The 26,775-nt window shown below is 32.4% G+C and overlaps 2 protein-coding genes across 2 annotated transcripts in view; one reads left to right on the top strand and one right to left on the bottom strand.

Moving 5' to 3' along the window:
• Nucleotides 1–26,775, bottom strand: part of LOC134253414 (uncharacterized) — a 230,129-nt gene that overhangs the window by 18,096 nt on the left and 185,258 nt on the right. The gene's annotated exons all lie outside the window — the stretch shown is intronic.
• On the top strand, nucleotides 430–25,440 carry LOC134253404 (VWFA and cache domain-containing protein 1-like). Its single transcript, XM_062735929.1, has 23 exons — nucleotides 430–621; nucleotides 1,111–1,173; nucleotides 1,981–2,145; nucleotides 2,427–2,638; nucleotides 3,820–3,964; nucleotides 8,503–8,710; nucleotides 8,793–8,918; nucleotides 10,707–10,786; nucleotides 16,252–16,390; nucleotides 16,665–17,004; nucleotides 17,275–17,386; nucleotides 17,597–17,768; nucleotides 18,039–18,175; nucleotides 18,791–18,963; nucleotides 19,281–19,394; nucleotides 19,504–19,614; nucleotides 20,045–20,141; nucleotides 20,267–20,362; nucleotides 20,461–20,595; nucleotides 20,703–20,809; nucleotides 21,009–21,134; nucleotides 22,233–22,348; nucleotides 24,629–25,440. Exons 1-23 carry the CDS (start codon nucleotides 472–474, stop codon nucleotides 25,090–25,092), a joined length of 3,588 nt encoding a protein of 1,195 aa, XP_062591913.1. The 5' UTR covers nucleotides 430–471; the 3' UTR covers nucleotides 25,093–25,440.

Here is a 26,775-nt window from a genome sequence, read left to right as displayed (position 1 = left end):
TAGAGAAAAGTTATAATATAGATAAACACAGAAATGTATATTGTATTGAGAGAGAGAAAGAGAGAGAGAAATTTTGAGTTTATTTCCATAAAACAGTAGCCCTCATGAAATGCGGAAAAGCTCCGACAGGAAATTGCAAGCAAGACACACATCATCTTACAATGGTGGAGACAGGGAATTATACATATAGATATCCTGACTTTAATAACAAGGAAATGCTGCAGATACCTATATATATATAGTGTAAATTCCTGGCTGTAGCGTCCTTTTTTTAGGACATTATAGGGGTCTTCTATTCTCTCTGACTTCCTACTTCAGAGAGTCAAATTAAATTCTAAAGAAAGGAGGAAAAGTGTGATAAATATTGGTTACTTTGTCCCTTGATAGATAAAAATTATTTTTGAAAAAAAAAAAACCACAGAAAATTTAAATGTAAAATTAATTGAAATATTGTTACATTTAAAACCGGTCATGATTCTTTTTTCGATTTTCTCCTACCTTGTTATAATGGATACAAGCTTGCAGCGGGTTACATCTAATAAGATCCAACAGATCAACGCAACCTTACTGGCAGAGGAACTACAGAGACTTGTGGAGACCGCGGGTTGGAAATTTTTACAGGTAAATATGGAATTGAATTTAGGTTTTGTTTTTTTATAGTCTAATTAAATGTCGAATCCCCTAATACTTGACGTATTTTATGTAATATTTCAATTCATAGAAACTTCTTTTTTTTCATAATGAATAAATTTAAATGTTGCTTTAAAAAGACATCTTTCACTGATTTAATCATTTGATATTCAGCTTTTTACTTATATGTGTTTTAATTAATATGAATATTTGTATTTTATTAAACGATCAAATTTTTTTTTCTTTTTTTTTTTTTTTTTTTGCTTAAACAAATGGAATTATGACCGCAAATCTAGTGTTGTTACTTAAATGAAGTGTGAATATGTATGGGAAAATTGTTGAAGAATTTTGCTCAAACATGTGATTTACGGTTTGCTGTTTTATTCTTTCCTTTAAAAAAAACCCCCTGTAATACATAGAAGGAAATTGAAAATAAGAATATGAAAGAATGTACATATATGTATTTTAAATCATGTTTAGGAGAAATATAATGAGCTGAGTTACGTGGAGGCTAATGCGGACGGCCAGGCACTGACTAATAGGGTAAGGAAGCATGAACAAAAGATATCCTGGAAATTTATTTTGAAAAATCCAAAAGTATTTTGCTTTCTGTTTCAGTAAAAAAAAAGTAAGGAAGTAACTGAAAAATGAAAAATATACAATATTTACAACAACTTCATTATTTAATTTTCTCCTTTTGTTTTTAGTGAAAAGCGATTCATGTTATCTTAACAATGAAATAAATGGAACCAGTTTTAATCGCCAATAATATTCTTAAAAATGGAATCTTTTATAAATCTACTTAATTTACGTACAGATTAATAATACAATATTGAACCCCCTTTCACCCATTTTATACGAATTATTTATAAATACATGTACAGATGTAAATCCTATCAATGAATTGGTTTGAATTATCATAGAGCATATCATCAGATTACGCTCCCTTTGTAAAGAGATATTTTTGATATTGTTCAACCGTCATCTTCGTATTTTCAGAGAAAACATTTTATTTAGATTTATTCCTTACATAATTTGGTGTACAACCTCCTATATAGGAACATGTCTATAGTAATAGTGTTAACATTTGAACTTTAGTATCGCTAATGCCATGGATACATGCATGTGGAAGTGCCAATCACTTTCCAAAATATTTTATACTCGAATCCTAAAATATCTTGCAAACAAGACAGTTTATCTGGCTATTGTCCAGTCGTAAGAACGAAGTACATTGTTTGAAGGTACATGTATACAATGTATGTGTACGGAAATAAATTGTTAAAAAAGTGTTCTATATGAATCTTTGCATTACGTACAGTGTATTTTATTCATTTTGCTTTTTAAAAACAGATAGCAAAATTAATTGGCAACCGCATGGAAGAAATGAACAGTGCTCTCCGGGACTTAAAACAAAGTGTTGATGAGAACTTCTCCAAAATGACGTCATCAAACCCTTACGTGCAATGCTGTACAACTGACAGGACATATACATTCGACCCACTTTTCAGAGCAAAGGTTAGTTACAAGAAACCTTTTTCATTTTCTTTAGCAAAAGAGGCCATTTAAAAAAAAAAAATTGGATTAAGATATTTAAAAGACAAGTGCAGATCTCAAGTAATTTTCTGGAGGTTCATCTTTTGAAAACCAGTATGTCAGTCGATCTCTTTTGAAAAAAGTAAAGAGTTTGCAAGTCCTATTTAAGGGGGACTCTAGATTCTTCATCCAATGAAAGAGATGATTAAATAATGAAGATATGCAATTCGTCATAAATAATACTCCAGGTATGATTTTAATAGGTGTCAAAGAATGAAGCATGCGCAAGCCACCCGAGCTATGTGAACCCGATTGATTTAAAATACCCCAATAAGGAAGTGTTGGAAACAATGATTAATAATCATAAATCTAACAGAATAATAAAAAACCAGTATCTTGGACTAAAATCTGGATTGATCCTTTTCTATCCAGCGACCAAGCTTGTAGATTGTGACAGCTATGATCCAAGATTCAGGTTTGTTTATTGACAATACATACGAGGGTTGATCCAAAAGTAATGTCACAACTTTTATAAAATTGCTACAAATCGACGTAAAGCAACAAAATTACACATGATGGAAGCTTTATTTAATTCAAATCAGACCTGAAAAATTCAAAAGAATATGATGTATACTTTCAAAAAGTCGGATTTTAAACAATGTGCGTTTATGGTAGTCGCCGCACCTAAATATAACGTCATGTGACGGATACACACCGTCATAATTTTAAGCGTTTCCCCTTCGTTTAATTAAAAATTATTTGTGATTCGCAAACACTTTCACAAATTCCACTTTTTAAAAGAATTCTTGGTAACATTATACACTCACTCTTTTCATAATTAAGCCCTCAGTCAAAATTTTTTTAACAGTAGCGTAAGACAAATTTAAAGATTCACATGTCACTCTATACGTCTGTCTATTTTGACGTCAGACACCATTGAACGTTTCCGTCCGATCTCCTATCTTTCGGTCCTCCTGTCCTCTGCTGATCATTCAGTGACCAATCACCCGCCCAAAATTGCTGAAACTATCTATTCAGATGTCTCTTATTTACATTCTTTATTCTGTAAGTCTGATAAATAAACGTAACTGTCGCTTGTGATGATTCCAATATTTTGAAGCAAAAAGCATTTAGATCTCGTCGAGCCGTTTTTCCCCATTTCGACAATCCCTTTGTTCTATTCAACAGAGTAAAACAACAATGTTTATGATCACAAATACCAATGCCGTCATTTAATTTTCAATTAATGACCTGAAAGTTACGAGAATTGTGTCTTTTAAAAAATTGGGAGATTAGGTGCTTTTTTAGAATCTTTTTAATGTTTTTGTCTTTTTCATTCTAAGAAAAAAAAACACTTTAAAACATGACGTTCCGTTGTGACGCGGCGACACCCCCTATACTCTATGTTTTAAACATCTATAAAATAAATTCAAATAAACATTATAAAATTAAAATTTCAATGTTAATTAGATTTATATTTGCGCATCTTTTGGTATATTGTATTTGACGCCAAATCTAAAAGATATGGACACTGTGACATTACTTTTGTATCAACCCTCGTACAAATGTATAATAACACCAAACATTATTATATAAACCACTTTCCCTCAAGTTTGTTTTGCTGTCTTTTATTATTATTTTTCTATTATTTTGAAGACCGTATTATGTATCGAGCACCTCTTACAAGCCGAGGGATGTGGTGATTGTGCTGGATATATCCACCTCTATGATGGGAGAAAAACTGTATGAGGCCAGACAAGCCGTAATCACCGTCATGGAAACACTGGGGCACGAGGACAGGGTATATAATCTCTAGTTTGAACAAGAGACACGTTTTCTTTATATCAATCTGTGCACAATATCTGAAATAATTATACATTTAATTAAAGAAGATACTTGCGTTATAGGATCCTAAAGGTAAGTGAAGCTATATGATTAAGAGTTCTCTCAAATCATATGCTTTTCGCAATGTCACTTTTACAGAACACACTGTAAAATCAATTTATCTGTTATACGCCTGTCTGTTTTACAAAAAACTTATCGTGATGGGAGCATGCCCTCGGTTATCAAAGAAGATGGGAGATGTACATACTATAAGCAAGTGAGAGCAGGATATTAAATAAGGAAGGTTGACAATGGAAAATTTCATTCCTCCATGGCACCTGATCCCACATGTTTCAAAGTTTCAAGTTTGCTCAGCTCCAATTTTTATTCTTTGTTGAAATTTGAGCTTGTATGCAGTTTGTTATCTCCATATATTACATTCACCTCTATCGTCATACTGTACGTGGTTAAGTGTGCGCTTACAGTCTATTGTTAGCAAAACATACAAATATGGAACAAATGTTGCAGACTCTATCACAGCTTAAAGTAGAAGTTCACTGGGAAATATCGAATCTCAAGTAGAATTTTATTTTTTTTTTTAAATTGCTTCATAGGAATATAAAACAGCCTAGACAGGTCACCCAAAACTAAACTAAAAATGTACTTACATGTAAATGTTTTTAAATACACAACTGTAATTTCAACTTCAGCGTACTCTTGTTCTTAATTGGAGTGATATTTAACAACAAAGTAACTCTGTTGATGACCATCCTTTAGATTAATATTTCTTCTGAAATACAGGTACAAGCATAATAAGGAGCCTTGCAAACAAGGACGATATTGTAACATGTCTTTCGGCTGAAACCATCGATAGATACTCTGTGTAGCCTGTCTAATTCTTTGACCAACTCCGTTTCAAAGAAAACGAAAGGATGGATTATTCGAAAATTGCCTTTTAAATAACTAACACGTTTTTAGAAAATTATTAAACATATAACACATTCTGACAACGTGTTCCGATCTTCCTTTTTTAAAATCCCAACATCTGGTATATCTTCTACAGAATGTAAAGCAAAAATTTATTTTTGTCACCAATAAAAGATCGAGGATCCTTTTATTTAGGACCTTCGAAGATGATCAATTCAAGATCTTTATATTATTTTCAACGATATTGACATTATCAGTGATGACTGGCGGGATTAGAGTTGAAAGAAGAATAATAAAACAAATGATAAGTTTTGTTTTAGATGTTAAATAACTATCCACGGAAATGTTTGTCTCTCATAAAAAGTTTGGAAGCAACAGTTTTGTAATATCTGTTGGAAATAAAAGATGCAGAATTCACCTTTAAGCAAGGTGGAATACAAGAGTGAATCTGCTTATAATAAAGATTGAATGATAGATTTTATATTGTTTAACGTCCCTCTCGAAAATCTCGGCTATGTTAAGGAACGGTATGGAAAATGTGACCTTAGCATCGTTTTATGTATTACCTCTGTTAAAAAAATTAACAAAGCAACTGAATACCTGTAGAAAATGAAATATATCTATCTATTATGGATAGGACTGGGCCGTAGTTATTACCAGTTATGTCGCATGTATCGGCTGTTTGTCACGTGACTTGTATAAAAACAGAATTGTTAGGCTGAATGTTGGAAATGAGGATATTGCAAGGGCATACGCTTGTTTTTCAAGAAAAAAATTGATACACATTAAAAGATGTATTAGTGCTGGGAGTTAGTCTGTGTTTTGCGAAGTACTGAAAATTTTGCCGAAAATGATTAATTGTAATATAATAGCTAAAGATTTCCACTTCGCTTAAACATTTGCACTGTATTTTTGGATTATAACACACCTTGCCGACAAATTGAATACCGCGCGTTAGCGCGGTAACAGAAATTTATTTTTTATAATTCTCTAATTTTTGTTCTTCATAATTGCTTATTTCGTTAATCTTTAATGTGAATTTAGCGCCTTTCAAAACTGCCGTGATTAATAGATGTAAGAGCCGTTTGTGACTTCAAATGACGTTAAATGACGTTGCAAAGTTAACTTACGCAAACAAACATTGCGAGGAAAAAAGTGACAAAGAAGAAAGTATGGTTTCCATACAAAGTTTGCCCTGTGATTTTCTAAAAAATGAAACTGGTGTAAAAGCGGAAAACTCATGCTTTTTAAATAATTGAAATTCAATGCCGAAAAATCATAAAAGTCATTTTTCTCACATGAGTTCTTAAAGCCAATTATGACGTCATAAACATGTGCATTTTCCCGTATTTTCTTAAAAAGTTGCAGAAGACATGAAATTTTCTTTTGGATAACATTGTCCACAGGCATCGCCCACAAAGATTTTGAGATTGTGATTTGTTATTGAATTTTGCAAAACAAAAAATTAACGATAAGTTTTGGTAAATTACCCTTGAAATGTGCCATTTTGTTTTTTCTGTTGAAATATTCACATTAATTACGTCATATTTGCAGAATGGTAAACCTTCATGTCTCTCATTTATTTAAAATATTTAAGCCAGTTTCAAAACTTTTTGATGTCATTACATTTTAGGGCGCAATAAAGCTAAAACCATACCTTCTTCTTAATTCTTAACGCACGTTACGTTAATTTTTACGTTAATTTTTCAGGGTTATAGTTTTTCATTAAATTGAAGTAAAATATTTTACATTTTGGTGTTCCTAGAGTATTGAAATTGCATATAGTTCCTACCTTGACAAGGTTTCACGTGTTATAGTAATTTGAACGTCGTGGATTTCTAATGAATTTCATAAGGAAAATCACACTGAATGTAAATATTTAAAAAATGATATTATGCAGACCAGGATCAGCTACCAGCACTTTTCAAAATATACACTATATAAGCAATAAATATTCCATATTTCAGCTGAAATAAAATAGTCTATGCCCTTGCACTTTTGATGTAAACCACGATTACGCTTATCGTTTTATTAGCGATATTCTCTACATTCCTTGTCCATGAGCAGCTCCAATGCTACTAGATAGATGAATTTAATAAATAATTATCTTCTTTTAGTTTTAATGATTAGATTTAAAAATTAGCAATGATATCATGTTTATTTAAGCATTCTTGTAATTATTAATCCAGTGAATCTAATCCTCTGGATCACCTGTGCTGTGTCATGTCAAGGTTGATGACGTCATATTTGACGAAAGACTTTCTTCTATTACTCGATTGTATTGCTATCAAGTATTGCAACTTTACAAGATTTTATAAAGAATTGATAAAATAATTAAATTCAAGTTGTTATTTACGCATCATCACGTCGTTAATTAAATTTTGTGGATTGTTAAATTTTCATGACGTCAAAATTAAACTTCCAATACGGTGTACCAGGAATGTGAACTCTGACCTTCCTTATCATATCTGAGATTTTTCACTCATATGGAGACGCGCTTATAATACAGAATGTTAATAATGTTTGCAGCATCAATAACCTTGTTGGAAAATTGAAGGAATGCATTGGCGGGTAAAGTCTGCATTATTTTCCGACAAAAATGGTTACTAACTAGATCTACGTAATGTTGATCTCATATTTATTTTACGTATTTTGATTTTATCACTTGGAAATGGCTAGATGGCGTCTTTTATTGATTGCCATTTCTGAAAGATCCTTAAGCCATTGCTTCGACCTTTCTGTTTATGAATTCACAAATTCAACAACTATGTATAAGAATCTATCAATAATGCTTCCAATATAAGCTCTTGAGATAATCAGAAATTGAGCTTTTTTCCAGAGAAAGATACGTATTTATTTAAATTCATATAAAATGATTGTTAATTTTAAAGATTACAAGACTCTTAAGGTTGGATATAAATACAAAGTACATTTGCTTAATATATCTTACATATTTAGGTGTGAGAGATTTAAAAGATCCAATTTATCTTTCCTCATCACAATTATACAGCTTTAAATAGAAATGGTAAACTGCGTATGAAAACTAGCAGTGACTGTATTTTTGGCGGAATGAAAATTGAAATATAGGAAGCATATAAAAATAACTAATATATTCTAAAAATTTAAGAAAAGTAGAGAATTCGGATTAGCCAACATCCATTTCAGTTAAATTATTTATGTGTATTTGGCAATATCATTTTAGAGGCCCTTTATGGTAGTATCTTTTTACGCAAAAAGAAAAATATTCAATCTTAAGAAATACAAGTAGGAATTGACAACAGTAACTTTTTATTATCAATGTCAATGTCCAGGAAAAAGGTAATGACCTTGACCTGACCTTGTCTCTAATATAAAACGGTCAAATTTAATTTCACCGATACCATCACTTTGTGATATTGTCTTCTTGATTCTGTGAAAATTTCATTAATTTTAAATACAAGAAATATGAGAAGAATCCTACCTTAACGAAAGGCATACATGTACTTATCATTTTAAAGGAGAGTAATTAGTACAAAATGAATTTGCTGGTATCTACCTTTACAATAATAATAATTTGTTTTATATTCATTTGATTCTTTGTTTTTATAGATTGGCATTGTGGTATTTAACAAAGATGTTTACACACCAAAATCATGCTACGGCGAAATGCTGGTACCAGCTACTAGAACAACTAAACAAGAACTTGAAAAATTCATTAGCGCAGTTGTCACCGGTGAAGGATCAAATTATTCAGCAGGACTGCGTAGAGCCTTTGAGTACTTCACAAACAATTCAATTGAAGATATTAAAGAAAGAGGTACATGACCATTTTTTTTTACAAAAATGTTTTTATTTGAAAATAATTTAAGCGGGAAGAATTTGAAAGATTTATTTTGTAGACCAGGTGATTTTATTTGTTACTGACGGAGAAAACACAGGGGAGGACAACCCGCTAAAAGTCATCAGGGAGAAAAACCATCAACTTCAAAATCGAGTGGCCATCCATACATATGGTATTGGAACAGGTAAATATTCAATATAGGACCAAGTAAACAAAGTTATGTATGCTGTTTAGGACTCTTACAAATGGTTATCAATTTGTAGGATATAAGGACATATTAAAAATGTGAATCTAATGGTATCCACACAAAAGGCCTGTTCATATGGCTATCTAAACTTGTCCATACAAAATACGAGGGTTGTATGAAAAGTTAGTGGACTAGCGCCATAAAATTAAAACCGCTTAAGATATATTAATGAATTTTTCAACGTTTAATTAGCATCATCTTTTTTATTTATATAATAAACTATACATCATTAATTCTCTCTCTCTTTTTTTAAATTATTGATGTTTTATTAAAGCAATGGTATGTCCATGCGGCGCAACCTCGAAAACAACGTTTTTTTTTCTACCTAAGGGCAACTGAGAAAAAACTTTTTTATATGAATATTTGTCATCCAAAAATGCCGTTAATTCACTCATGCGGTAATTCAATATTATACCGTGAAGTTTGCAATTTTAGTCCCATTCTGTAGGTTCTATGAAATTTCATAGTAAATTTTATTTGAAATGTCCAAACAATTTATGAGTTGTAATGAAGTCAATATTAAAGGGGTGGGTGGATCTTTTTCTAAAATGCTATTATAAGTTTCACCCCTGGAAAAACTGGCATAGACCTAGGAAATATTTAAATGGACCATTGAAAAATAACATGCATTCAAATTACTTGTTTTTAAATACCGAAAAAAATTAGAGAGACGAGAAATGTAAAAGTTAATGTCGATTTGTTGTAAGGGTGTTCAAAGTTTGTCACGTAGAAAAGTGACGTTGATCATGTGTGATAGATGTGGAACGCCGACAAGCAAATATGCTGTTATAATTTAGAATCTTTCACAATGTATAGATTTATTTACAATATCATATGCATTGAAATCAGTTATTCATGACATTTAAAGTTATATAAACAAGACGAGTTTGAGTCTAAATATTTTTATATTTTATATTTTATATAATTTTAATAATTTTAATATATTTTATATATTAATAATTTGGAAAATATTTAAGGTATCAAGCTAAATTTTTCAACATTTTTCTAACTTTTGTTATTTTATGTTCCTTGAAAAATTGGTAAGCATAAATTTCATAGTATTAATTTTATTGCATCTGTCTTTTCGAACAACCCTCGTAGTCACAGATGCGGTATTTAGGAAAGAAAGAGTGACTTTTTGATCATACACAGTGTACGGTCAAATCACTGAGGCTTTCCAGACTGATTCACGTTTGATATAGAGACTGGTATATGTGTGTTTGATCAAACAGATCAGCATGTACTTTATTGGAACATACAGATATGGCAATCGAAGGGGTTTTTAAAGCAAGTTTGAGTTTAATGCCTTTATTTGTCAATAAGAACTGAATATTTATATTATCAATAGATGTCCCCTTTGATTTGATGAGCATAAATATACATGTGTCCTCATTCACAGCGGCATATAATTTAAACGTGACTATGCCGGCGTAGTTCATGTCCTCAGGAATCTTCCAGAATTAAATTCATTTCCTGAATTATTGGGGGATGTATTGGAAATATAAATATTCAGTTTTGATTGACAAATAAAAGCATAAAACCCATAGTCTTGCTTGTAAACCCCCTTTTTGCCATATCTGTATATTATGCCAATAGATCACTGTATAGTGTAGTAATTCAAAATTAATTTAAATTAATTAGAGGTTTTCAATAAGTTATTATTTCTTACAAAATGTAATTCCTTTCTAGTCCCTTAATAAAATATTCATTGATTTCACGTTTTAGGATTAAGCAGTCACGTGACAGAATTGTTGAAAAATATGTCAACTCAAGTATTGAATGATGGACAATTCGGACCCATTAAGGTAATTCTTTTATATGTAAATATAAGTATATGTAAATAAAGTTATTGCACGTTTTCAATCGTATTTTACAGGTAATATACTTGCTATCGACAGCAATGATCGTATTTCGAATAAATAAAACGAATTCCTAATGTTTCAATATTTATTTATTCTTATTTCATGAAAACATCCTGAATAGCAATTGTCGGTTTGGCTACTTCGCGGCTTGATCGGGTTTTTCACCAGTGTCCACCAGATTTTTCTTACTTGGTATTCAGTCCTTGAGAAAGGAATTTCTTCCATTTCTTGTGTTATATTTGACATACTGGGATTATGTAGACTCTAATAAAAGTTCATAGTCTATGGGAACTTATTGAAACGAATGTCTGTGAATTTATTCTCTAAAAATTATCGTCTATGTTTCAAGTCAAAATGAGTTGTGAATTCGTTTATAATTTACCAATTATAATCAATTAATTATATCAACACACGGACGACCCATGGGTGTAGTGTCATCTATGTAAACACCCAATTATGCACCTCCTTGCCAGCCCCAAGCGTTCACTGTTTTAAGTCCAGGCTCAATTTCACGCTTGATCGGCGTGTATACACGCGCAATCAAAACTTCGAGAGATAGAGAGTAAAATTCAACGAAATATGTGTAACGGGACCCAGGTTTTGGTTCGAGAGATAGAGAGCTTCGAGCGATAGAAGTTCGAGAGATCAGGAGTAAATTTGCTTAGTTATATAGAGGAAAAAACGTGACCGTAGGTTTACTTCGAGAGATCGAGAACTTCGAGAGATCGGAGGTCGAGCCATCAAGAGTCACCTGTACATCAAAATTAGAGAGTTTCATGGAAAAGGAAGTAATTGTAAACAATAATCGATCTCACAAAAACTACAAACAATACAAATCTGTGAAAAGGAAATAAAATATGAATATCTGTACATTCTAAAAGTGAGAATAGATGCCACCTAAAAGGTGGAAGCATCCCCTGTTGATCTCCCACACCCACTGTGAGCCCTATATATTGACTAAGTAGACGGGACATTCCATAGTTTAATTTCGTTAAAAAGCAAATACCTTACAATTGGCATGAAACACATCAAGTTAATAAGAGGAAAACAATCTCTTCTTTAACGTTTGTTAACTATAGTCCTGCTGGACACGTTACTACAGGTGACATAAATATAGTTAAAAATGAGGACCTAGCTCACTTATTTTTAAAGGTCCTAAATATAGAGAACCCCGATCCTTCAACCTTCAACTGGCGTCTTAGTTTTATAAATATTATGGATTCTGTTGAAGATAACACCAGAAGATGGGTCAGATTTGAAAAAGAAGACGTTGACACTTTAGAAGAATGGAATAAATGTATCAGTTCCATGTTAAAATCGCGTATAAAAGGAGTGAGAGGCAAGATGAAAACCATCTATCCTTCTGTATTCAATAATCCAAAAGTGAAAAAATATATTACACCATCAGTACGTACTGGTCCCTGCTGACAAAGCAGGTAACAATGTTGACTTCGTTTGTACGGCTAATTACTCGGTATATAAAATGTATTTTAGAAGATCTTCAATTCTACAAGTGGTAATCCAAGCTACACTCATAGTCCCTTTCTAGCAAAGAAATTCTTCAAAATCATATGTTTTGAACCAAAATCAAGTTTAACTACCATGTATATATTGTATTCCGAAACTTCATAAGAATCCTTACAAACAAGTTAATAAGTAAATTCCAGTAAATGTTCAACCAAGCCTCTTTCTTTACTCCTCACTACGATATTGACAGTACTGAAGGAAAAACTGCAAGAGTGTTTTGCAACAATATATTCAAGAAGTGATGTGAATCAGATGTGGATACTCGAAAATTCCAATGAACTTTTGGACAATTTGAAATCACAAGATTTAACCATCATCAACAGCTTAAAAACTTACGACTTTTCAACTTCTCACGATAAATTAAAGTCCAGGCTTTTTAATTTCATTGACAACTGCTTTTTCAATCAAAGTACTGAAAGTACTGAAAAGCGGTTAGCATGCTTTCATCTAATATGTACCGAAAAAAGTGTATGAAATGATGATATTTAAGTATGCATATCTTTGTCCAATGTCATCAGAGAAAAAAAAAAAAAAAAAAACAGACACTCTGTTTTTGTAATACTTTACTTAATAGTAAAACCAATAACATTCCAAACTGATGTCACAGATGGATGCAAAAAACATCTAACAACATCCTATTTGGGGTCATGTAAGAGTGAATCTTCGATTAGCCAAAGAAAATGGTTCCTCCGAAATCTTGGCTTATAGTTCAGATGGGTTTCTTGTTTTCACCACCGAAAAAACACCCGAGGAGTTTTGTAGTAAACAAAATATGCATTGCAAAAGCTGTGTTATGTATGACGTGTGGGGTATCACTCTTTCATTATTCACGTTCAGATGCCAGACTGCAGACTATACATATTTATTCCAAAATTACTTTAATTCAACGTAAGACAGCATCAATAACGATGTTATGTAGCCGTGGAATTAATTTGAGAATTGTTTACCGAGGCTTGAAAATGGCCAAAGTGTTTGTGTTTACTGGTATATGTATTCATAATGGCATGGGATGTTAATGTTTGAGAAGCGGTAGCATTTGGAACATTTAAATAAATTTTAATTAGATTGAAATGCATGTTTGAAATTTAAACATGATTTCTTCAGTTTGAAAGACAGGAAGTGCATTTTTAAAAGTTCTCTCTTGGTGGCATCCAATCGTTCTCTGGATGAAAACAATTATGTTGATGCTGAAAATTTAATTGTCTTTCATGTTCTATTGAATCTGAAATTAGGTAATTGTATATAGCAAACAACTAAAAAAAATGACAAATTAAATTCTTTAGATTAATGGATTTGAAGTAGTATAGATCTACAGCTGCCTAGTCAGAGAAAAAAGGATGGCTGATTTTAAATGAATTGATATCAGAGAGCTCCAGATGTGTAGGCTCACTACGGGTGTAACCTGTCAACGAGGGATGCTTACTTCTTCTAGGCAACGGATCCCATCTCTTGAACTTTCAGGAATCAGCTTTTCATCTTAAATCGATCATTGATCATTCTGTATTTTGATACAGATACTGAATACTTCCGTTTTAATATTATGAACTACTACTTCTACGGAAGACTGGCGAGTAAACAAGATTATCAAGCTTTATGAAATGTACCTTATTGACTTTTCAAACAAGTAAATGTTCGAATAAAGTAAATGGTATATGAGAATCATTTAAAAGAAGTCTTGCACAATATGTCTAGATAAGGACATATAAATGTATTTGCCATATACTCTTCATGCAATATTGTTCTCAAATAAAACATGTGAAAAGGAAAGTTGTCTAATCAATCAATACTAGTATTTAAAAATTCAAATGTACACTAATTGTCAGTGTAACTTAAGAAGTTATCAGTGTTACTTTCTTCAAAAGGTCGGATAAACAATATACACTGATTTCTTTTCTAACAATGTGCCTCTAAACACCTGTATTTTAATTTAATTCTTCTTAAACACTCAAAATAATAATCGACAAATTGGACAAATTCAAATTTAAAAAGTATTTTCTCAGCTAATAATATGTTCCTTGGGAATTGATCAAATTTTCAAAACTTATAAATAAGCATTAAGTATATATTTCAAATTTTTGCTAATTGCCAAGATTTTTCATACCTTATTTTTCTGTGAATAATAATATCGGTTGATTTTTAGAAGAGAATCACAATGCCGATTAAAATTAATATATATTTATCCATTCTTTTTCAAAATTAATTTTACTACTTTAAGTGCCCCATTATTTTTTTTCAAAACTAAAAGTAAGTGATCCCTTATGATCGTTTGTCATAAATTATCAAAGACGGAGTAGAGAACCCCTGGGAGCAGAGCTTTTATAATCTGTTTATTAGACAGAGAAGAAAAGAGAAGAAAACAAACGTTTCATATTCCTATTGTTTCCATAAAAACGTTACAAAAAGTGTAAAACTTGCAGATGCATTCGGTGTTTTTATAAAAGCGTTTTTCAGGTATTACTTAACTTAATAAATGGTGTTTCTTAATACTTTAGCAAGGAAAATCAAACTCCTGATGTTTTTGCAAGTAATAACCTTCAACCTGCTGTATAATTAACCGCATCAACTTTGTTGCTATAATCATCGCAATGTATTTAACCAACAAAGTTAGTGTTCTAAGTATTGTCAATGCTTTGGTAAAAAATAAGAATTCGATATAATCGTTATAATAGCCACTCTTCATACACAGCTTATTGTCAATCTCTCACCAGGGGGCGTACTACGCCAACAGTATACAAATCATAGGAAGCGCTTTGGTGAAGTTACCGTTGTCGATAGGTAGCGCCTTGTGGAAGTTTCTTTGGGTTGCAGAAGGATATAAAGCGATGTCGATAGGTAGCGCCTTATGGAAGTTTCCGGTTTTTGGAGGCCCATGCCATAAAGCGGTTAGCTAGCTAACCGCTTAATAAAAATTGAACTCTTAAATTTACTTCCCTGGTAATAGGTCATTTGCAAAATTATTTTGTTAAAACACATTCTAACTGCACACACAAGTACTCTGAAGTTGACATCAAAAAGAGTCTTGAGTTTCTGATTAACAATATCTGTGTAGTTTTTGGTGACCATGTCTTCCAACAATATATTGGAATTCCCATGGGTGCCAATTGCGCTCCGTTATCAGCAGACTAATTTTGTATTCATATGAAGTGAAATTTGTACAAAATTTTATGTGTGAAAAGAAGAAAACACCTGCTGTTACTTTCAACTCAACATTTTGATATATCGACGACATATTGTGAATTAACAATGATTATCATAATTTCCATTCCTATGTCGATACGATATATCATCAACTGCATGTCCTTATTTATGCAGTAATATACCTTCATCACCTGCATATGGCGTTAATTTATCTCAATTGATTCGATACGCAAGAGAATGCTCTACATATGAACAAGTTCTAAAACGAGATACATTATTGACAAACAAGTTGATGAAACAAGAATATCAGCAGTCTCGTATTAGTCATCATTTCGTAAGTTCTTTGGTCGATACAATGACCTTGTCAGCAGATACAATTAATCATTGTGTCAAATGCTGATTGACGTTTTTCATACTAATAATTGATCCATTTTTTATAAACTGAATTGACGACGGGTTTTTCTGTTATTTCCCGATCATGACAAGGAGCACATGGCGGGTGTGACCAGTCGGTGGGGGATGCTCACTCCTCCATATGGCACCTGATCCCACCTCTGATGTTTTAGAGGTCCGTATTTGCTCTGCTCCTATTTTGTATTGTTTTATGGACCTCTGATCTTGAATACAGTTCGTTACCTCCATTTCCTTCATGTTTGTTCTCGTTCATGTTTTTGTCATTTTCCTGATTGTTGTTTTTCTTTGATAAAATTGATAATCATTCAATAAAATTAATTTTATTTCAGACTGGAAATTGCAATATGATAGAGGATCTCAAAGGGTCCTCTCTAAGAGAAATTATGGGAATGTATTACTATAGCTCCAGTATACCCATATCACAGATCCCGACATATACTCTTCCTTATAAAGATTTCTTAAGCAAAGGTATTATGCTTTCTTATTTGATAGAGCTTGTTTTATATACTGTACTGAAAGAAAGAATATTGATTGTTGATTTTTGCACCCATTTCTGACAATCGTGACCCTTATTCAATACTAAATGGGTTAATATGTGGAAAAATCGTCATTGTTGATCAATGCCAATGGGACATATGGATTTTCCTTTGGTACTCTGTTAATATTATGTAGCTATATCGTGATGTCGTTTGAGTTTATTGATACATCCAAACAACTTATTGTTTTGTCCTTTCTCGTTCAGAGTTTGTGATTTCGGGCTGTTTACCCATTGGACACAAAGGAGACTTTATCGGTGTAGTTTGTGCAGATATTCGCTTGAGTGAGCTTGTCCCAGAGATAATTCATTTACAACATGGAGAACATTCCTACGCTTTTATCATCGATGGCAAAGAGCGAACTCTGGTGCATCCGCTTTTCCCAGACCCACGTGATGCAAACACGCAAAGTTATGACGTCAATAACATCTTCAATTTTGAGACGGCTGGAGATGTCGACCAAGTTATAATTTCAATGAAGAAGAAAGTAACAGTTTTCATGCCTTTCATGTTTAATGCAGTTAGAGATCATTGTAAGATGATCTTGTAGTTCTTTAAAATAAAAGCTGAAGGAAGTCAAGCAACTTCATTATAGTCCCTTCGCATAATTTTTATAACCAAAAGTAAAAATAAAACTTGATGATTCTAAAACATAATTAATAAAAAACATTAAGATTTCACTAGATTTAGATCTATGATAACGTTTAAATTCCAACAAGTAATTTATTATTTAACTAGGATATTACATCCTCCGTGAAGAAAGATTTAGCTTCATTTTTTTCCCAAAATTATTTTCTTCCTTTTCCAATTAAATAGGGGTCAGATTGGCCATAAACGTTTAACAACGACAATGATAGAGAGTAGAGGAGATAGACTTAGAGATGGAGACCTGTCAAGAACAGTGGAAGCTGTGTATACATGGGTCCCGGTAACACTGTCACAGACTTTTGTTAAAAATAAAGGAAAATATTGTTAAGAAATGATAAATATTCTTTTGTTTGCATATTCAAAATTTACGAAAGTACCACTCGGGAAAAAATACTAGTAATGCTTGATGTGTAAAAGCACACAGAACATAAATTACTTTTGCTATCATGAATAAGAACCAAATGATTTTTTTGAAAATAATTTTATTTAGATTAATGTAAGTGGAAGTAACTTGTCCTTGTGTGTTGTGATGGAGAAGAATACTACAATAAAGACACTGGAGTCTCTTAGTCCTAAAAAGGGAGATTTTCTGTATCACCGCTGGGATCTAATAAAATGGCCGACAGTAGGATGTATATATCACAACAGATATGCAACTAAGGGTATGAACTTACTTTTTTATTTATGATAATGAATTCTTTAAAGACAATGTCTACGTTTGACATTGGCAAAGAATTTGAAGTTTGAAAATAAGGAACAGAGGCATAGGGCTACAAAATGTATAACGGAACGATTTCAGATGAGTGGGCTCAAATCAAAGTTATTAAAAAAAACAACAAAAACGTAAGATAACACCCCTTTTCAAGACATGACTTCTTAACATCAAAATATTATACAGCTTACAATTAGTTACAGATTCGTTAATTTTTCAGACAAAACATCGGTGAAGTTTACTGCAGATGCATACGAGGGTTTTGATATCTACAAACAAGCAATGGAGACAGAGACTGAAATTTACATGTACGAACAATATATTTCTGGCGTCATCCAAACTAATCCTGGATTAAAGGTAAAATCATAAAAATAAAAATCTCAGACAAATGTTTGAAAACTAGAGATAAATGAAGTGACTCTTTTTGCCGTCTTGTAATACATGTTTGCATGTTGTAAGCAATAATGAGGCATCGGTTTCCTTGACAAAAAACTCCGAAATATGTGTGTTCTTTCCATATCAATTTCACGAAATATATGGAGATTACGGACGTTTCTCAATCTCAAAAGTCCATTTAAACAATAAAAATCAGGAGCAGAGCAAACATGGATCTCTAAAACATAAGCGGTGATATTAAGTGCTATAGAAGAGGTATCATCCCTAGCCGATTGGTCACACACGCTGTGCTCTCCTTGTCATTAATTCACAACTAATCAAATGTCATTTTCGTGGTGATTTTTTTTAAATTGTTGTGAATTTTGAGATCATATTTTATTTTTGATAATAATTTGTATATTTCTCAAAACAAAATTATTCAAATGTGGTTTTTATCCCCTTTACAAAAGGTGATTAATTAAGAAAACACTAGGGGAAAATATTCCTTTCAATAAAGTACATAGCTTTCTTTTTTTGTTTTCAAGTTAATCATAACAATAGCATACGGTATTTGTAATTTTATTTATATATTACCAGAAATCTGCATTAAACTCCCTTAGAGCCACTTCTCCGATCGAACGTTTTTGGAGGACAAGTTCTGGTCAGGCATTTCAGCTATTATGGCGGTACGTGATGACGGAGGACGGTGTAGTGAGAGTTTACCCCGGTGTCCGGTTATCTGATGATTACGACCCCAATCTGAGGCCCTGGTAAGATATAATGTTATGACTGTACTATTTGTACTGAGTCGCAGTAGACATACATGTATTACGGCAGGTTCATCTGTATGTTTGTAATTGAACAAATAAAACATGTTAGCAATATTTTTCTTTAAAAATTCACATGTTTAAAAAACTAATGTTTAAATAAAAATATAATTCTTTAATCAAAAGTGTAACATTATTTGTTAAATCAATAAAAATTGTTTGAGTTCACATTTTTAGGTAAGAAAAGATAAAAGTACTTAATATTTAAGGTTTTTCGAAACAGTTTTATGTTGATTTTTATTTTTCTTACCTGGGGACAGGTATCGAAAAACGTTATCACAGAAAACAATAAACGTTGTGTCTCCGCCATACGAGGATCTTTTTGGTGGAATGGGAAGAGTAATCACTTTATCACGGTCTATTCTGATTGGAAGGTACGGGTATAGTCTGGTTTTACTGTATTGATGTATATAGGAATATGTATGGCTGTAAAATTCCTAATTATTAATACAGTAGCAATCATATGATATATATACATCAAAGATCTCCTGGTGAGAAGGTGGAAGCCGTGGTGGGAGCGGATCTCTCTGTTTACTTCCTTCATCAGATGTTGCTGGATTTGTATCCTCTGTGTAGGAATAGGACAGAATTCAGGTGAGAAATATACTACAGCTATATGTTCAAAAGATTAAGCACTTTTACTTGTGTAAGAAAAAATGAACATCTGGATGATAGACAAAGTTTTTTTTTCTAGTTTTCGGTGAAATATATGGAGATAACTATATGAGTATTTCAGTTCAAAAGTCCATTAAACTATACAAAATAAGAGCAGAGCAAACATGGACCTAAAAATATTCAGAGATGGGATCTGGTACCAAGATGGAGTGAGGAATCCCTGCCGATCGGTCATAATAATATCATCGTTCCTCTTAAAGAAATAATCAATTACCTTGATAAATATTCCAGAAAATATTTATTTAATTACATGTTTATATAAAAATGAGAATGTTAAATAAAACAAATTTTGTTTGTACTTGATGACGATTTATCTTGTACAATGGCTTTTGTTTGAATAATTCTTCAGCTGCATTGTAATTGACGATAGCGGTTTTCTGGTTATGCATCCATACTTCACAGAGACAACGAACAAGATCAGCTATCCGATTCACATTACCCACAAGGTACTACATGTACGCGTTTTAGGGTACTGAAATTGATGTTAGAAATATTCAATATTCATATCATTTAAGTCGAAGCGCTTTTAGAAATATCATGTTTAATTGAAGTCTGTTAAAAATATATCCAGGAAATGCTGATTTCCAAATATCTGACATCGGAAGGGATACTATACCAACAGCCATGCAGGGATACGGAAAACAAAAGGGAACTTATAACATTCAGAGTAACTTTTTCCAAAGATAATACTTTTAATCGACTGTACAATAAATCAAATATTTTAAAATTAAAAAGAAATGCAATATATTGTAATCTTATTTTGAGGTTAAATTGCCACAAACCAAGAAAAATGGTGTCGTGAATAAAGCAGAAGGATATGAACTTCGCCCTGTCCCAATGTCAAATCTGTTTCTTATTTTGAAAAGCAGACATATGAATGAAGAAATATCCTGTTGCAAGGTACAAAGTCATAAAGAACAATTCTATCTGACAGAATCAAATCTTCTATATTTGAGTAGTACTCAGTTCTTCAGCCTTCACTTGTAAATCGTTTTTATCTATTTCAGGATCCATCTCGTCCACCAAACGAAAAGAAGTGTCTGTCAGACGGGTGTCTTTGCCTCTGTTACGAACAGTTAGAATTTAACGACTGTGAGAATAAGTACCAAAATAGGTAAGATGAAATTAGTCCAGTGATTTGTATAATATTTCATTATACATGTATTTCCCTTTTATATAAATATTGAATTAAAATAATAACATGTATACATTTAAAACGATAAAAATATTATACTGATTATCACTGTTGATTAGATTTTCAGTAAAGTTATTTAAAAAAAAAAAACTTTATATCTTTACTTTGTTTTTCATAGGGACACAGTAATACCATGCAGCCATGAAGTTCCGAAATTGACGTCCGTTAGCATCAATGAAATAAGCAAAATCGCCAAACTTGATCGGTGTTTTCCTCTCAATTGTACATGCAGGAATACAGAGAGGTTTTTTTATATTTTCAGCATTTTTTTCTTTCCCAGAAAAACAGAATCAAAATGTTTGTTGGTTTTTTTTTTAATATCGTCAATATTTTTTTTCTATGTAATAAAACACGGTTATCACTTGCATATGGCGTTTAAGACCGAGGTTATTTCTAAAATGATACAAAGTTGAGGAGTCACTGGGCTATATTGCCTTATGTTAAGTGTTCTATTGTATGCTTTGAGTACCCATGATATTTCATGCTGTTGGTTCATAATTATTTGCAGTGAATCTTTAATTATATGTTGTGCATGATGTAATTATTACTGTAAATGTATTATATTTAGCGTGAACAATATTTGGCGGAAATTGATTTTTGAACAAGTTAGCGTAGATTTGATTTAGCGCATTTCTTGATGTTTTTATTAATGTATATATGTTTAAGACATTTAGCGTTGTACTTGAATTAGCGGAAGTTTCTTTCCGCCAAAAACGCTAAAAAGAATACACCGCCAAAAGTAATACGTTTACAGTATATGCTATTGGTTTATCATTATGTGCTTTGGTTTTATTATCATAGGTTGTTGTTCTTTTATAAGGTGCTGTGATGTCATTGTGATATGAAAGTTATAGTTTTCAATTAGATATATACGTGCACTAGAATACTTCTAGCTTAACTCAGAGACCATTGCTGGCAGTTTTCTGATTCCATTACCAGTTCTATGTACATCTTTTTACGAAGTGTTACTAAGAGCAACCAGCACTTTGTGTCTTTTCGGTCCTGTGGTTGTCTGAAATTGAAGCTGTCCATTTTTGTTGTATTTATCATTTGGGTCCTTGATTATGATAAATCTATTGAATAAGACATATTTCTCCCTAGTCAAGGCATTATTACGCCATTTGATGTGCCATTTTCCCCATATCCTGTAATTTCCTTTTAAAATGGACTAGGGTTTTCTTGGGGTTTTTTTTTACTAAAGGTTGTCAAAATGCCTATATTGTTCGAAGCTTTGACACGTTACAATATAAAACAGGGATAGAGGTTGATAGTCTATTAATTGTTACGTGTATAAGAACAGGGTCATTTTAGGCATTAAGTGAAACTAGCACTTTTGTTGTAGTGAGTGTTTTCGAAGCTCTGGATGTTCCTGGTGTACAAGTACAGTGAATGGGGAGCGGATCAAAGGGTTCTGTCACTTTATGGAGGTTTGTCCCCATCAACAGTGTTTATCGACAGGTATTTTATATTCCAGTAATAATTCAAGATACTCTGAAATGAAATTTTAGGATATCTTCGGCTATTTGATGACAAATTCAAACGAAAGAAAAGAAGCACTTTTAGACAGGATTGTCTTGTTTCTGACTAGATGAAATATTCAAATCACATTTACTTATATTTCTTATATATTTATATGTGAGAGATTTGAACATCATATTTTTCATTTCTCATCACGATTGTGCAACTTTAAATTCAAGTAGTTAACGGAGTTTAAAATCAAGCAGGAATAATTATTTTTGATGGGAATGACGGCGTTTGAATATATCTTTTCGGCTTCTCAATATTACTATCTATAGAACAATGAATTTCGTAACCAATATCATTTTAAGCAATCAAAGACTTGAAGAAATTTTTTCACATGTGAAATTGATAACAAGGGACTTAAGTTTTTAAATACATGAATATCAAAGAAATATAATTTTCCAAACAAAGTACAATTTTGTTATTTTTTACAAGCTTCTTCCGATCCAAGTACAGATCTGAGCCTAAAATTTGTAAAAAGTGTTTTAACTTTTTGGAATAAAAATAGGTATCGCGTGTATGACAGCAGTAATTTTTTTTTATATTTAATGCCCAGGGAAAGGAAATGCCCTTCACCGTGTTTATTGTTTTCTTGATTCTACTAGAATTTCATTAATTTTTCAATTCAAGAAGTATGAAATGAAACTAATATTTAGCATGAAAAATGTCAGTTAGCATTTGACTCAATGATAATTGTATTTGCAGACAAAAAAAATCCCATCTTATAATTAACTGTTTGAGATGTTTTTAGCTCACCTGAGCCAAAGGCTCAAGTGAGCTTTTCTGATCACATTTCGTCTGTAGTCTGTCTGTCCGTCCGTTTGTCTGTCTGTAAACTTTTCACATTTTCGACTTCTTCTCAAGAACCGCTGGGCCAATTTCAACCAAACTTGCCACAAAGCATCCTTGGGTAAAGGGGATTCAATTTTGTTCAAATGAAGGGCCACGCCCTTATTCAAGGGGAGATAATTTGGAAAATTAGTGGCATGTTTGAAAAATCTTCTTCTCAAGAACCACTGTGCCAGGAAAGCTGAAACTTATATGGAAGCATCCTCAGGTAGTGTTGATTCAAATTTGTTCAAATCATGACCCCCAGGGGTAGGGCGGGGCTACAATGGCCGACCAGAGTTTTGCAAAGGAAGGTATAGAAAAATTCTTTAAAAATCTTCTTCTCAAGAACCACTGTGCCAGGAAAGATGAAACTTATATGGAAGAATCCTCAGGTATTGTAGATTCAAGTTTGTTCAAATCATGACCCCGGGGGGTAGGGCAGGGCCACAATGGCCGACCAAAGTATTACATAGAAATATATAGGAAAATTCTTTAAAAATCTTCTTCGCAAGAACCACTATGCCAGGAAAGCTGAAACTTTAATGGAAGCATCCTAAGGTAGTGTAGATTCAAGTTTGTTCAAATCATGACACCCGGGGGTAGGGCGGGGCCACAATGGCCGACTAAAGTTTTACAAAGAAAGATATAGGAAAATTCTTTAAAAATCTTCTTCTCAAGAAGCACTATGCCAGAAAAGCTGAAACTTATATGGAAGCATCCTCAGGTAGTGTAGATTCAAGTTTGTTCAAATCATGACCCCGGGGGTAGCTAGGGAGGGGCCACAATGGCCGACCAAGTTTCTACATAGAAAGATATAGGAAAATTCTTTAAAATCTTCTTCTCAAGAACCACTGTGCAGGAAAGATGAAACTTATATGGAAGTTTCCTCAGGTTGTGTAGATTCATGTTTGTTCAGATCATGACCCCAGGGGGTAGGGCGGGGCCACAGTGGACGACCAAAGTTTTACATAAAAATATATAGGAAAATTCTTTAAAAATCTTCTCAATAATAGTAAAGCCATAATTGACCATATTTATTTGGAAGCATCCTAAGGTAGTGTAGATTCAAGTTTGTTCAAATCATAACCCAGGGGGGTAGGGCGGGGCCACAATGGCCAACAAATTTTTTGCTTAGAAATATATAGGAAAATATTTAAAAATTTCTTCTCAAGAATAGTAAAGCCATGATTGGTCATGGGACTACTTTTGGATTTAAACTTTTCAATAATAAACCAAATTCTACTTTTTCCTAGCCACAGTGCTCAGGTGAGCGATGTGGCCCATGGGCCTCTTGTTTAAATCAAATTTTAAGTTCATATAAAATTGTCTTCTTTACAAGATAATAACCAGACTTTAAAAAATAAAATATTATCTCTTCTGATTTAGAATGCGAATCCAAATGCGAAGCTAATACAATAAAAGGAAGTAAAACGCCGATCTGGGTTTACGTTATCGCCTTGCTATGTTTTATGATGTTCCTTGGTTTCATTGTTGCTTGTATAGTCTACATTGTGCGCAGAATCCGACAAGACGGAAACGACACATATATGGCAGCCAGGCAGTCTGAGCCGCGGGAAGTTCGAACTTCTACTTCTACGTATCAGGAGTTAGTACCCCCTGAATTCTGTGATCAAGGACGGTTCCTGTTACATTCCCAAACAGAAGATTGTCCGCTTAGTGGTCTAAGTAGACCTGCACTCAGTGGCGATTATATCGAAGCATTTGAAATGAAGAAAGGATGTAATGGGAGAGGTGATATTCCTAGCAGTGATTCTCCTTGCATCAGTCAGGTAAACATGTCGCACTGCAAGGAAGATGGCTTGACAAAAGAACATACGAAAATGAATTAAGATTGTATGTAAAATTTACCCTATGTAAATCTAGTAGATCTTTTTGGTGGATGTTTTTTCTATTTTGAGACATGCATACATGAGAGTAAATTTTATAATGAAGATAAAAAGAACATCCGATTGAATTGTCAATTCAGTTTTATTATATTTTTAAGGAGTTACAAATATAAGAATTACAAAACATTCATTAATATTACTCGTGAAAATACTTTTGAGACAAAACTCATGAAATACACAATCAAAACCAATATAGAACATATTCAAAGTGAGAAATACAGATACAATATATGCAAGATAAATACAAGCTTAAAATCTTATTTATTATTTTCATCAATATTATCAAATTATAGTTGGGTTGGATATTTCGCAGCACTATACATACAGTTATTTGGCCAGTTCCGAATAAGAAACCGATTCGACGGTGCTACAAATGTACTAGGAATTATTTCAAAATCTAAGTGTTTTGTCAAGGTAGTTCGATGACTTGCAGAATTAAATATTGTTTCATAAAAGTTCAGCCTTCCCTCAAAAAAATTTATTTCGCAAGTTACCATAGGTGTCCATTTTACCAGTTACGAATAAGCCGACGGGTTCCGGATACCCTAGAGATTCTTATTCAATTCAACCCTAAATTAACAAATATACGTCCCAGACGTTATCAATTGGCATGCCTAAGAAAAGTTAAATTAATTGCCTACCAATAAATTATTTGTATTTCCAAAGGTTGAAGAGAAACTAGAGGTACTGTGGGCACTGAGCTCATTTTAATGATACCCCACGCCTCCTTTATGATTATTTAAGACAAAGTCCATGTTTTACTCTGGGAGACCCGAAATAAATATCAGATCAAAAAGTGAAATAATAGGTCACAATGTCACAATGCAATAAAGAATATGTGAAAGTATCATTAAATCTTATTCAGTGGTATAGGAGGAATTGCGGACAAGAGATGGATATACCTTTCAATATTACAAAGAATGGCAGTATCTATGTTTTTCTCAGGGAGCCAAAATTATGTACCAGATCCAAAAATAGAATAGGTGCACTTTGGCACTGTTAAAAAAAGATTCTGTGAAAGACTCATTAAATTCTGTGAAGCCTCATTAAACTTCATTCAGTGGTAGAAGAGGGGTTGCGGATAAGAAATGGATACCCCATTATGAGGCGCCGTTTTAATATTTTTGAGGTATTTTCTGATATCAAAAAAGAAATTATTGATATCAATAATTCGAATTCTTGATATCAAAAAATATTTTTTGATATCAAAAAATAATTCTTGATATCAGAAAATAGATTTTTTGATATCAGAAAATCATTTTCTGATATCAAAAATTCGAATTCTTGATATCAAAAAATGATTTTCTGATATCAAAAAAGAATCAAGAATTCTTGATATCAGAAAAAAACATTTTCTGATATCAGAAAATAAACAAGAGTTTTTGATATCAAAAATTCGAATTTCTGATATCAGAAAATCATTTTTTGATATCAAGAATTCAAATTTCTGATACCAAAAAATGAATTTTTGATATCAAAAAATGATAAATAATTTCTGATATCACAAAATCGATTTTTTGATATCAGAAAATAAGAACCAAGTAAAATTACGTTTGACTTAATGAATGCTCCCCGTGATGAACATAGCTTCCCGTCACACAAATTAGTTGCAAACATTGTTGAATT

Source organism: Saccostrea cucullata, unplaced genomic scaffold, assembly GCF_032062105.1.
Source record: "Saccostrea cucullata isolate Sc308-1 unplaced genomic scaffold, CSIRO_AGI_Scuc_v1 ctg68, whole genome shotgun sequence".
NCBI lineage: Eukaryota > Metazoa > Mollusca > Bivalvia > Ostreida > Ostreidae > Saccostrea > Saccostrea cuccullata.
The sequence above is the reverse complement of the archived record's forward strand: the minus strand, read 5'-3'. Positions and strand labels throughout refer to the sequence as shown.

What these genes read in the sequence shown, in the direction of transcription:
- LOC134253404 (XM_062735929.1), top strand. Translation starts at nt 472, where the DNA reads ATGATTCTTTTTTCGATTTTCTCCTACCTTGTTATAATGGATACAAGC. An exon ending in GCCAGGCACTGACTAATAGG is followed by an intron (nt 1,174 to 1,980) that starts GTAAGGAAGCAT and finishes TTTTAAAAACAG; the next exon opens with ATAGCAAAATTAATTGGCAA. An exon ending in CGATTCACATTACCCACAAG is followed by an intron (nt 20,142 to 20,266) that starts GTACTACATGTA and finishes AAATATATCCAG; the next exon opens with GAAATGCTGATTTCCAAATA.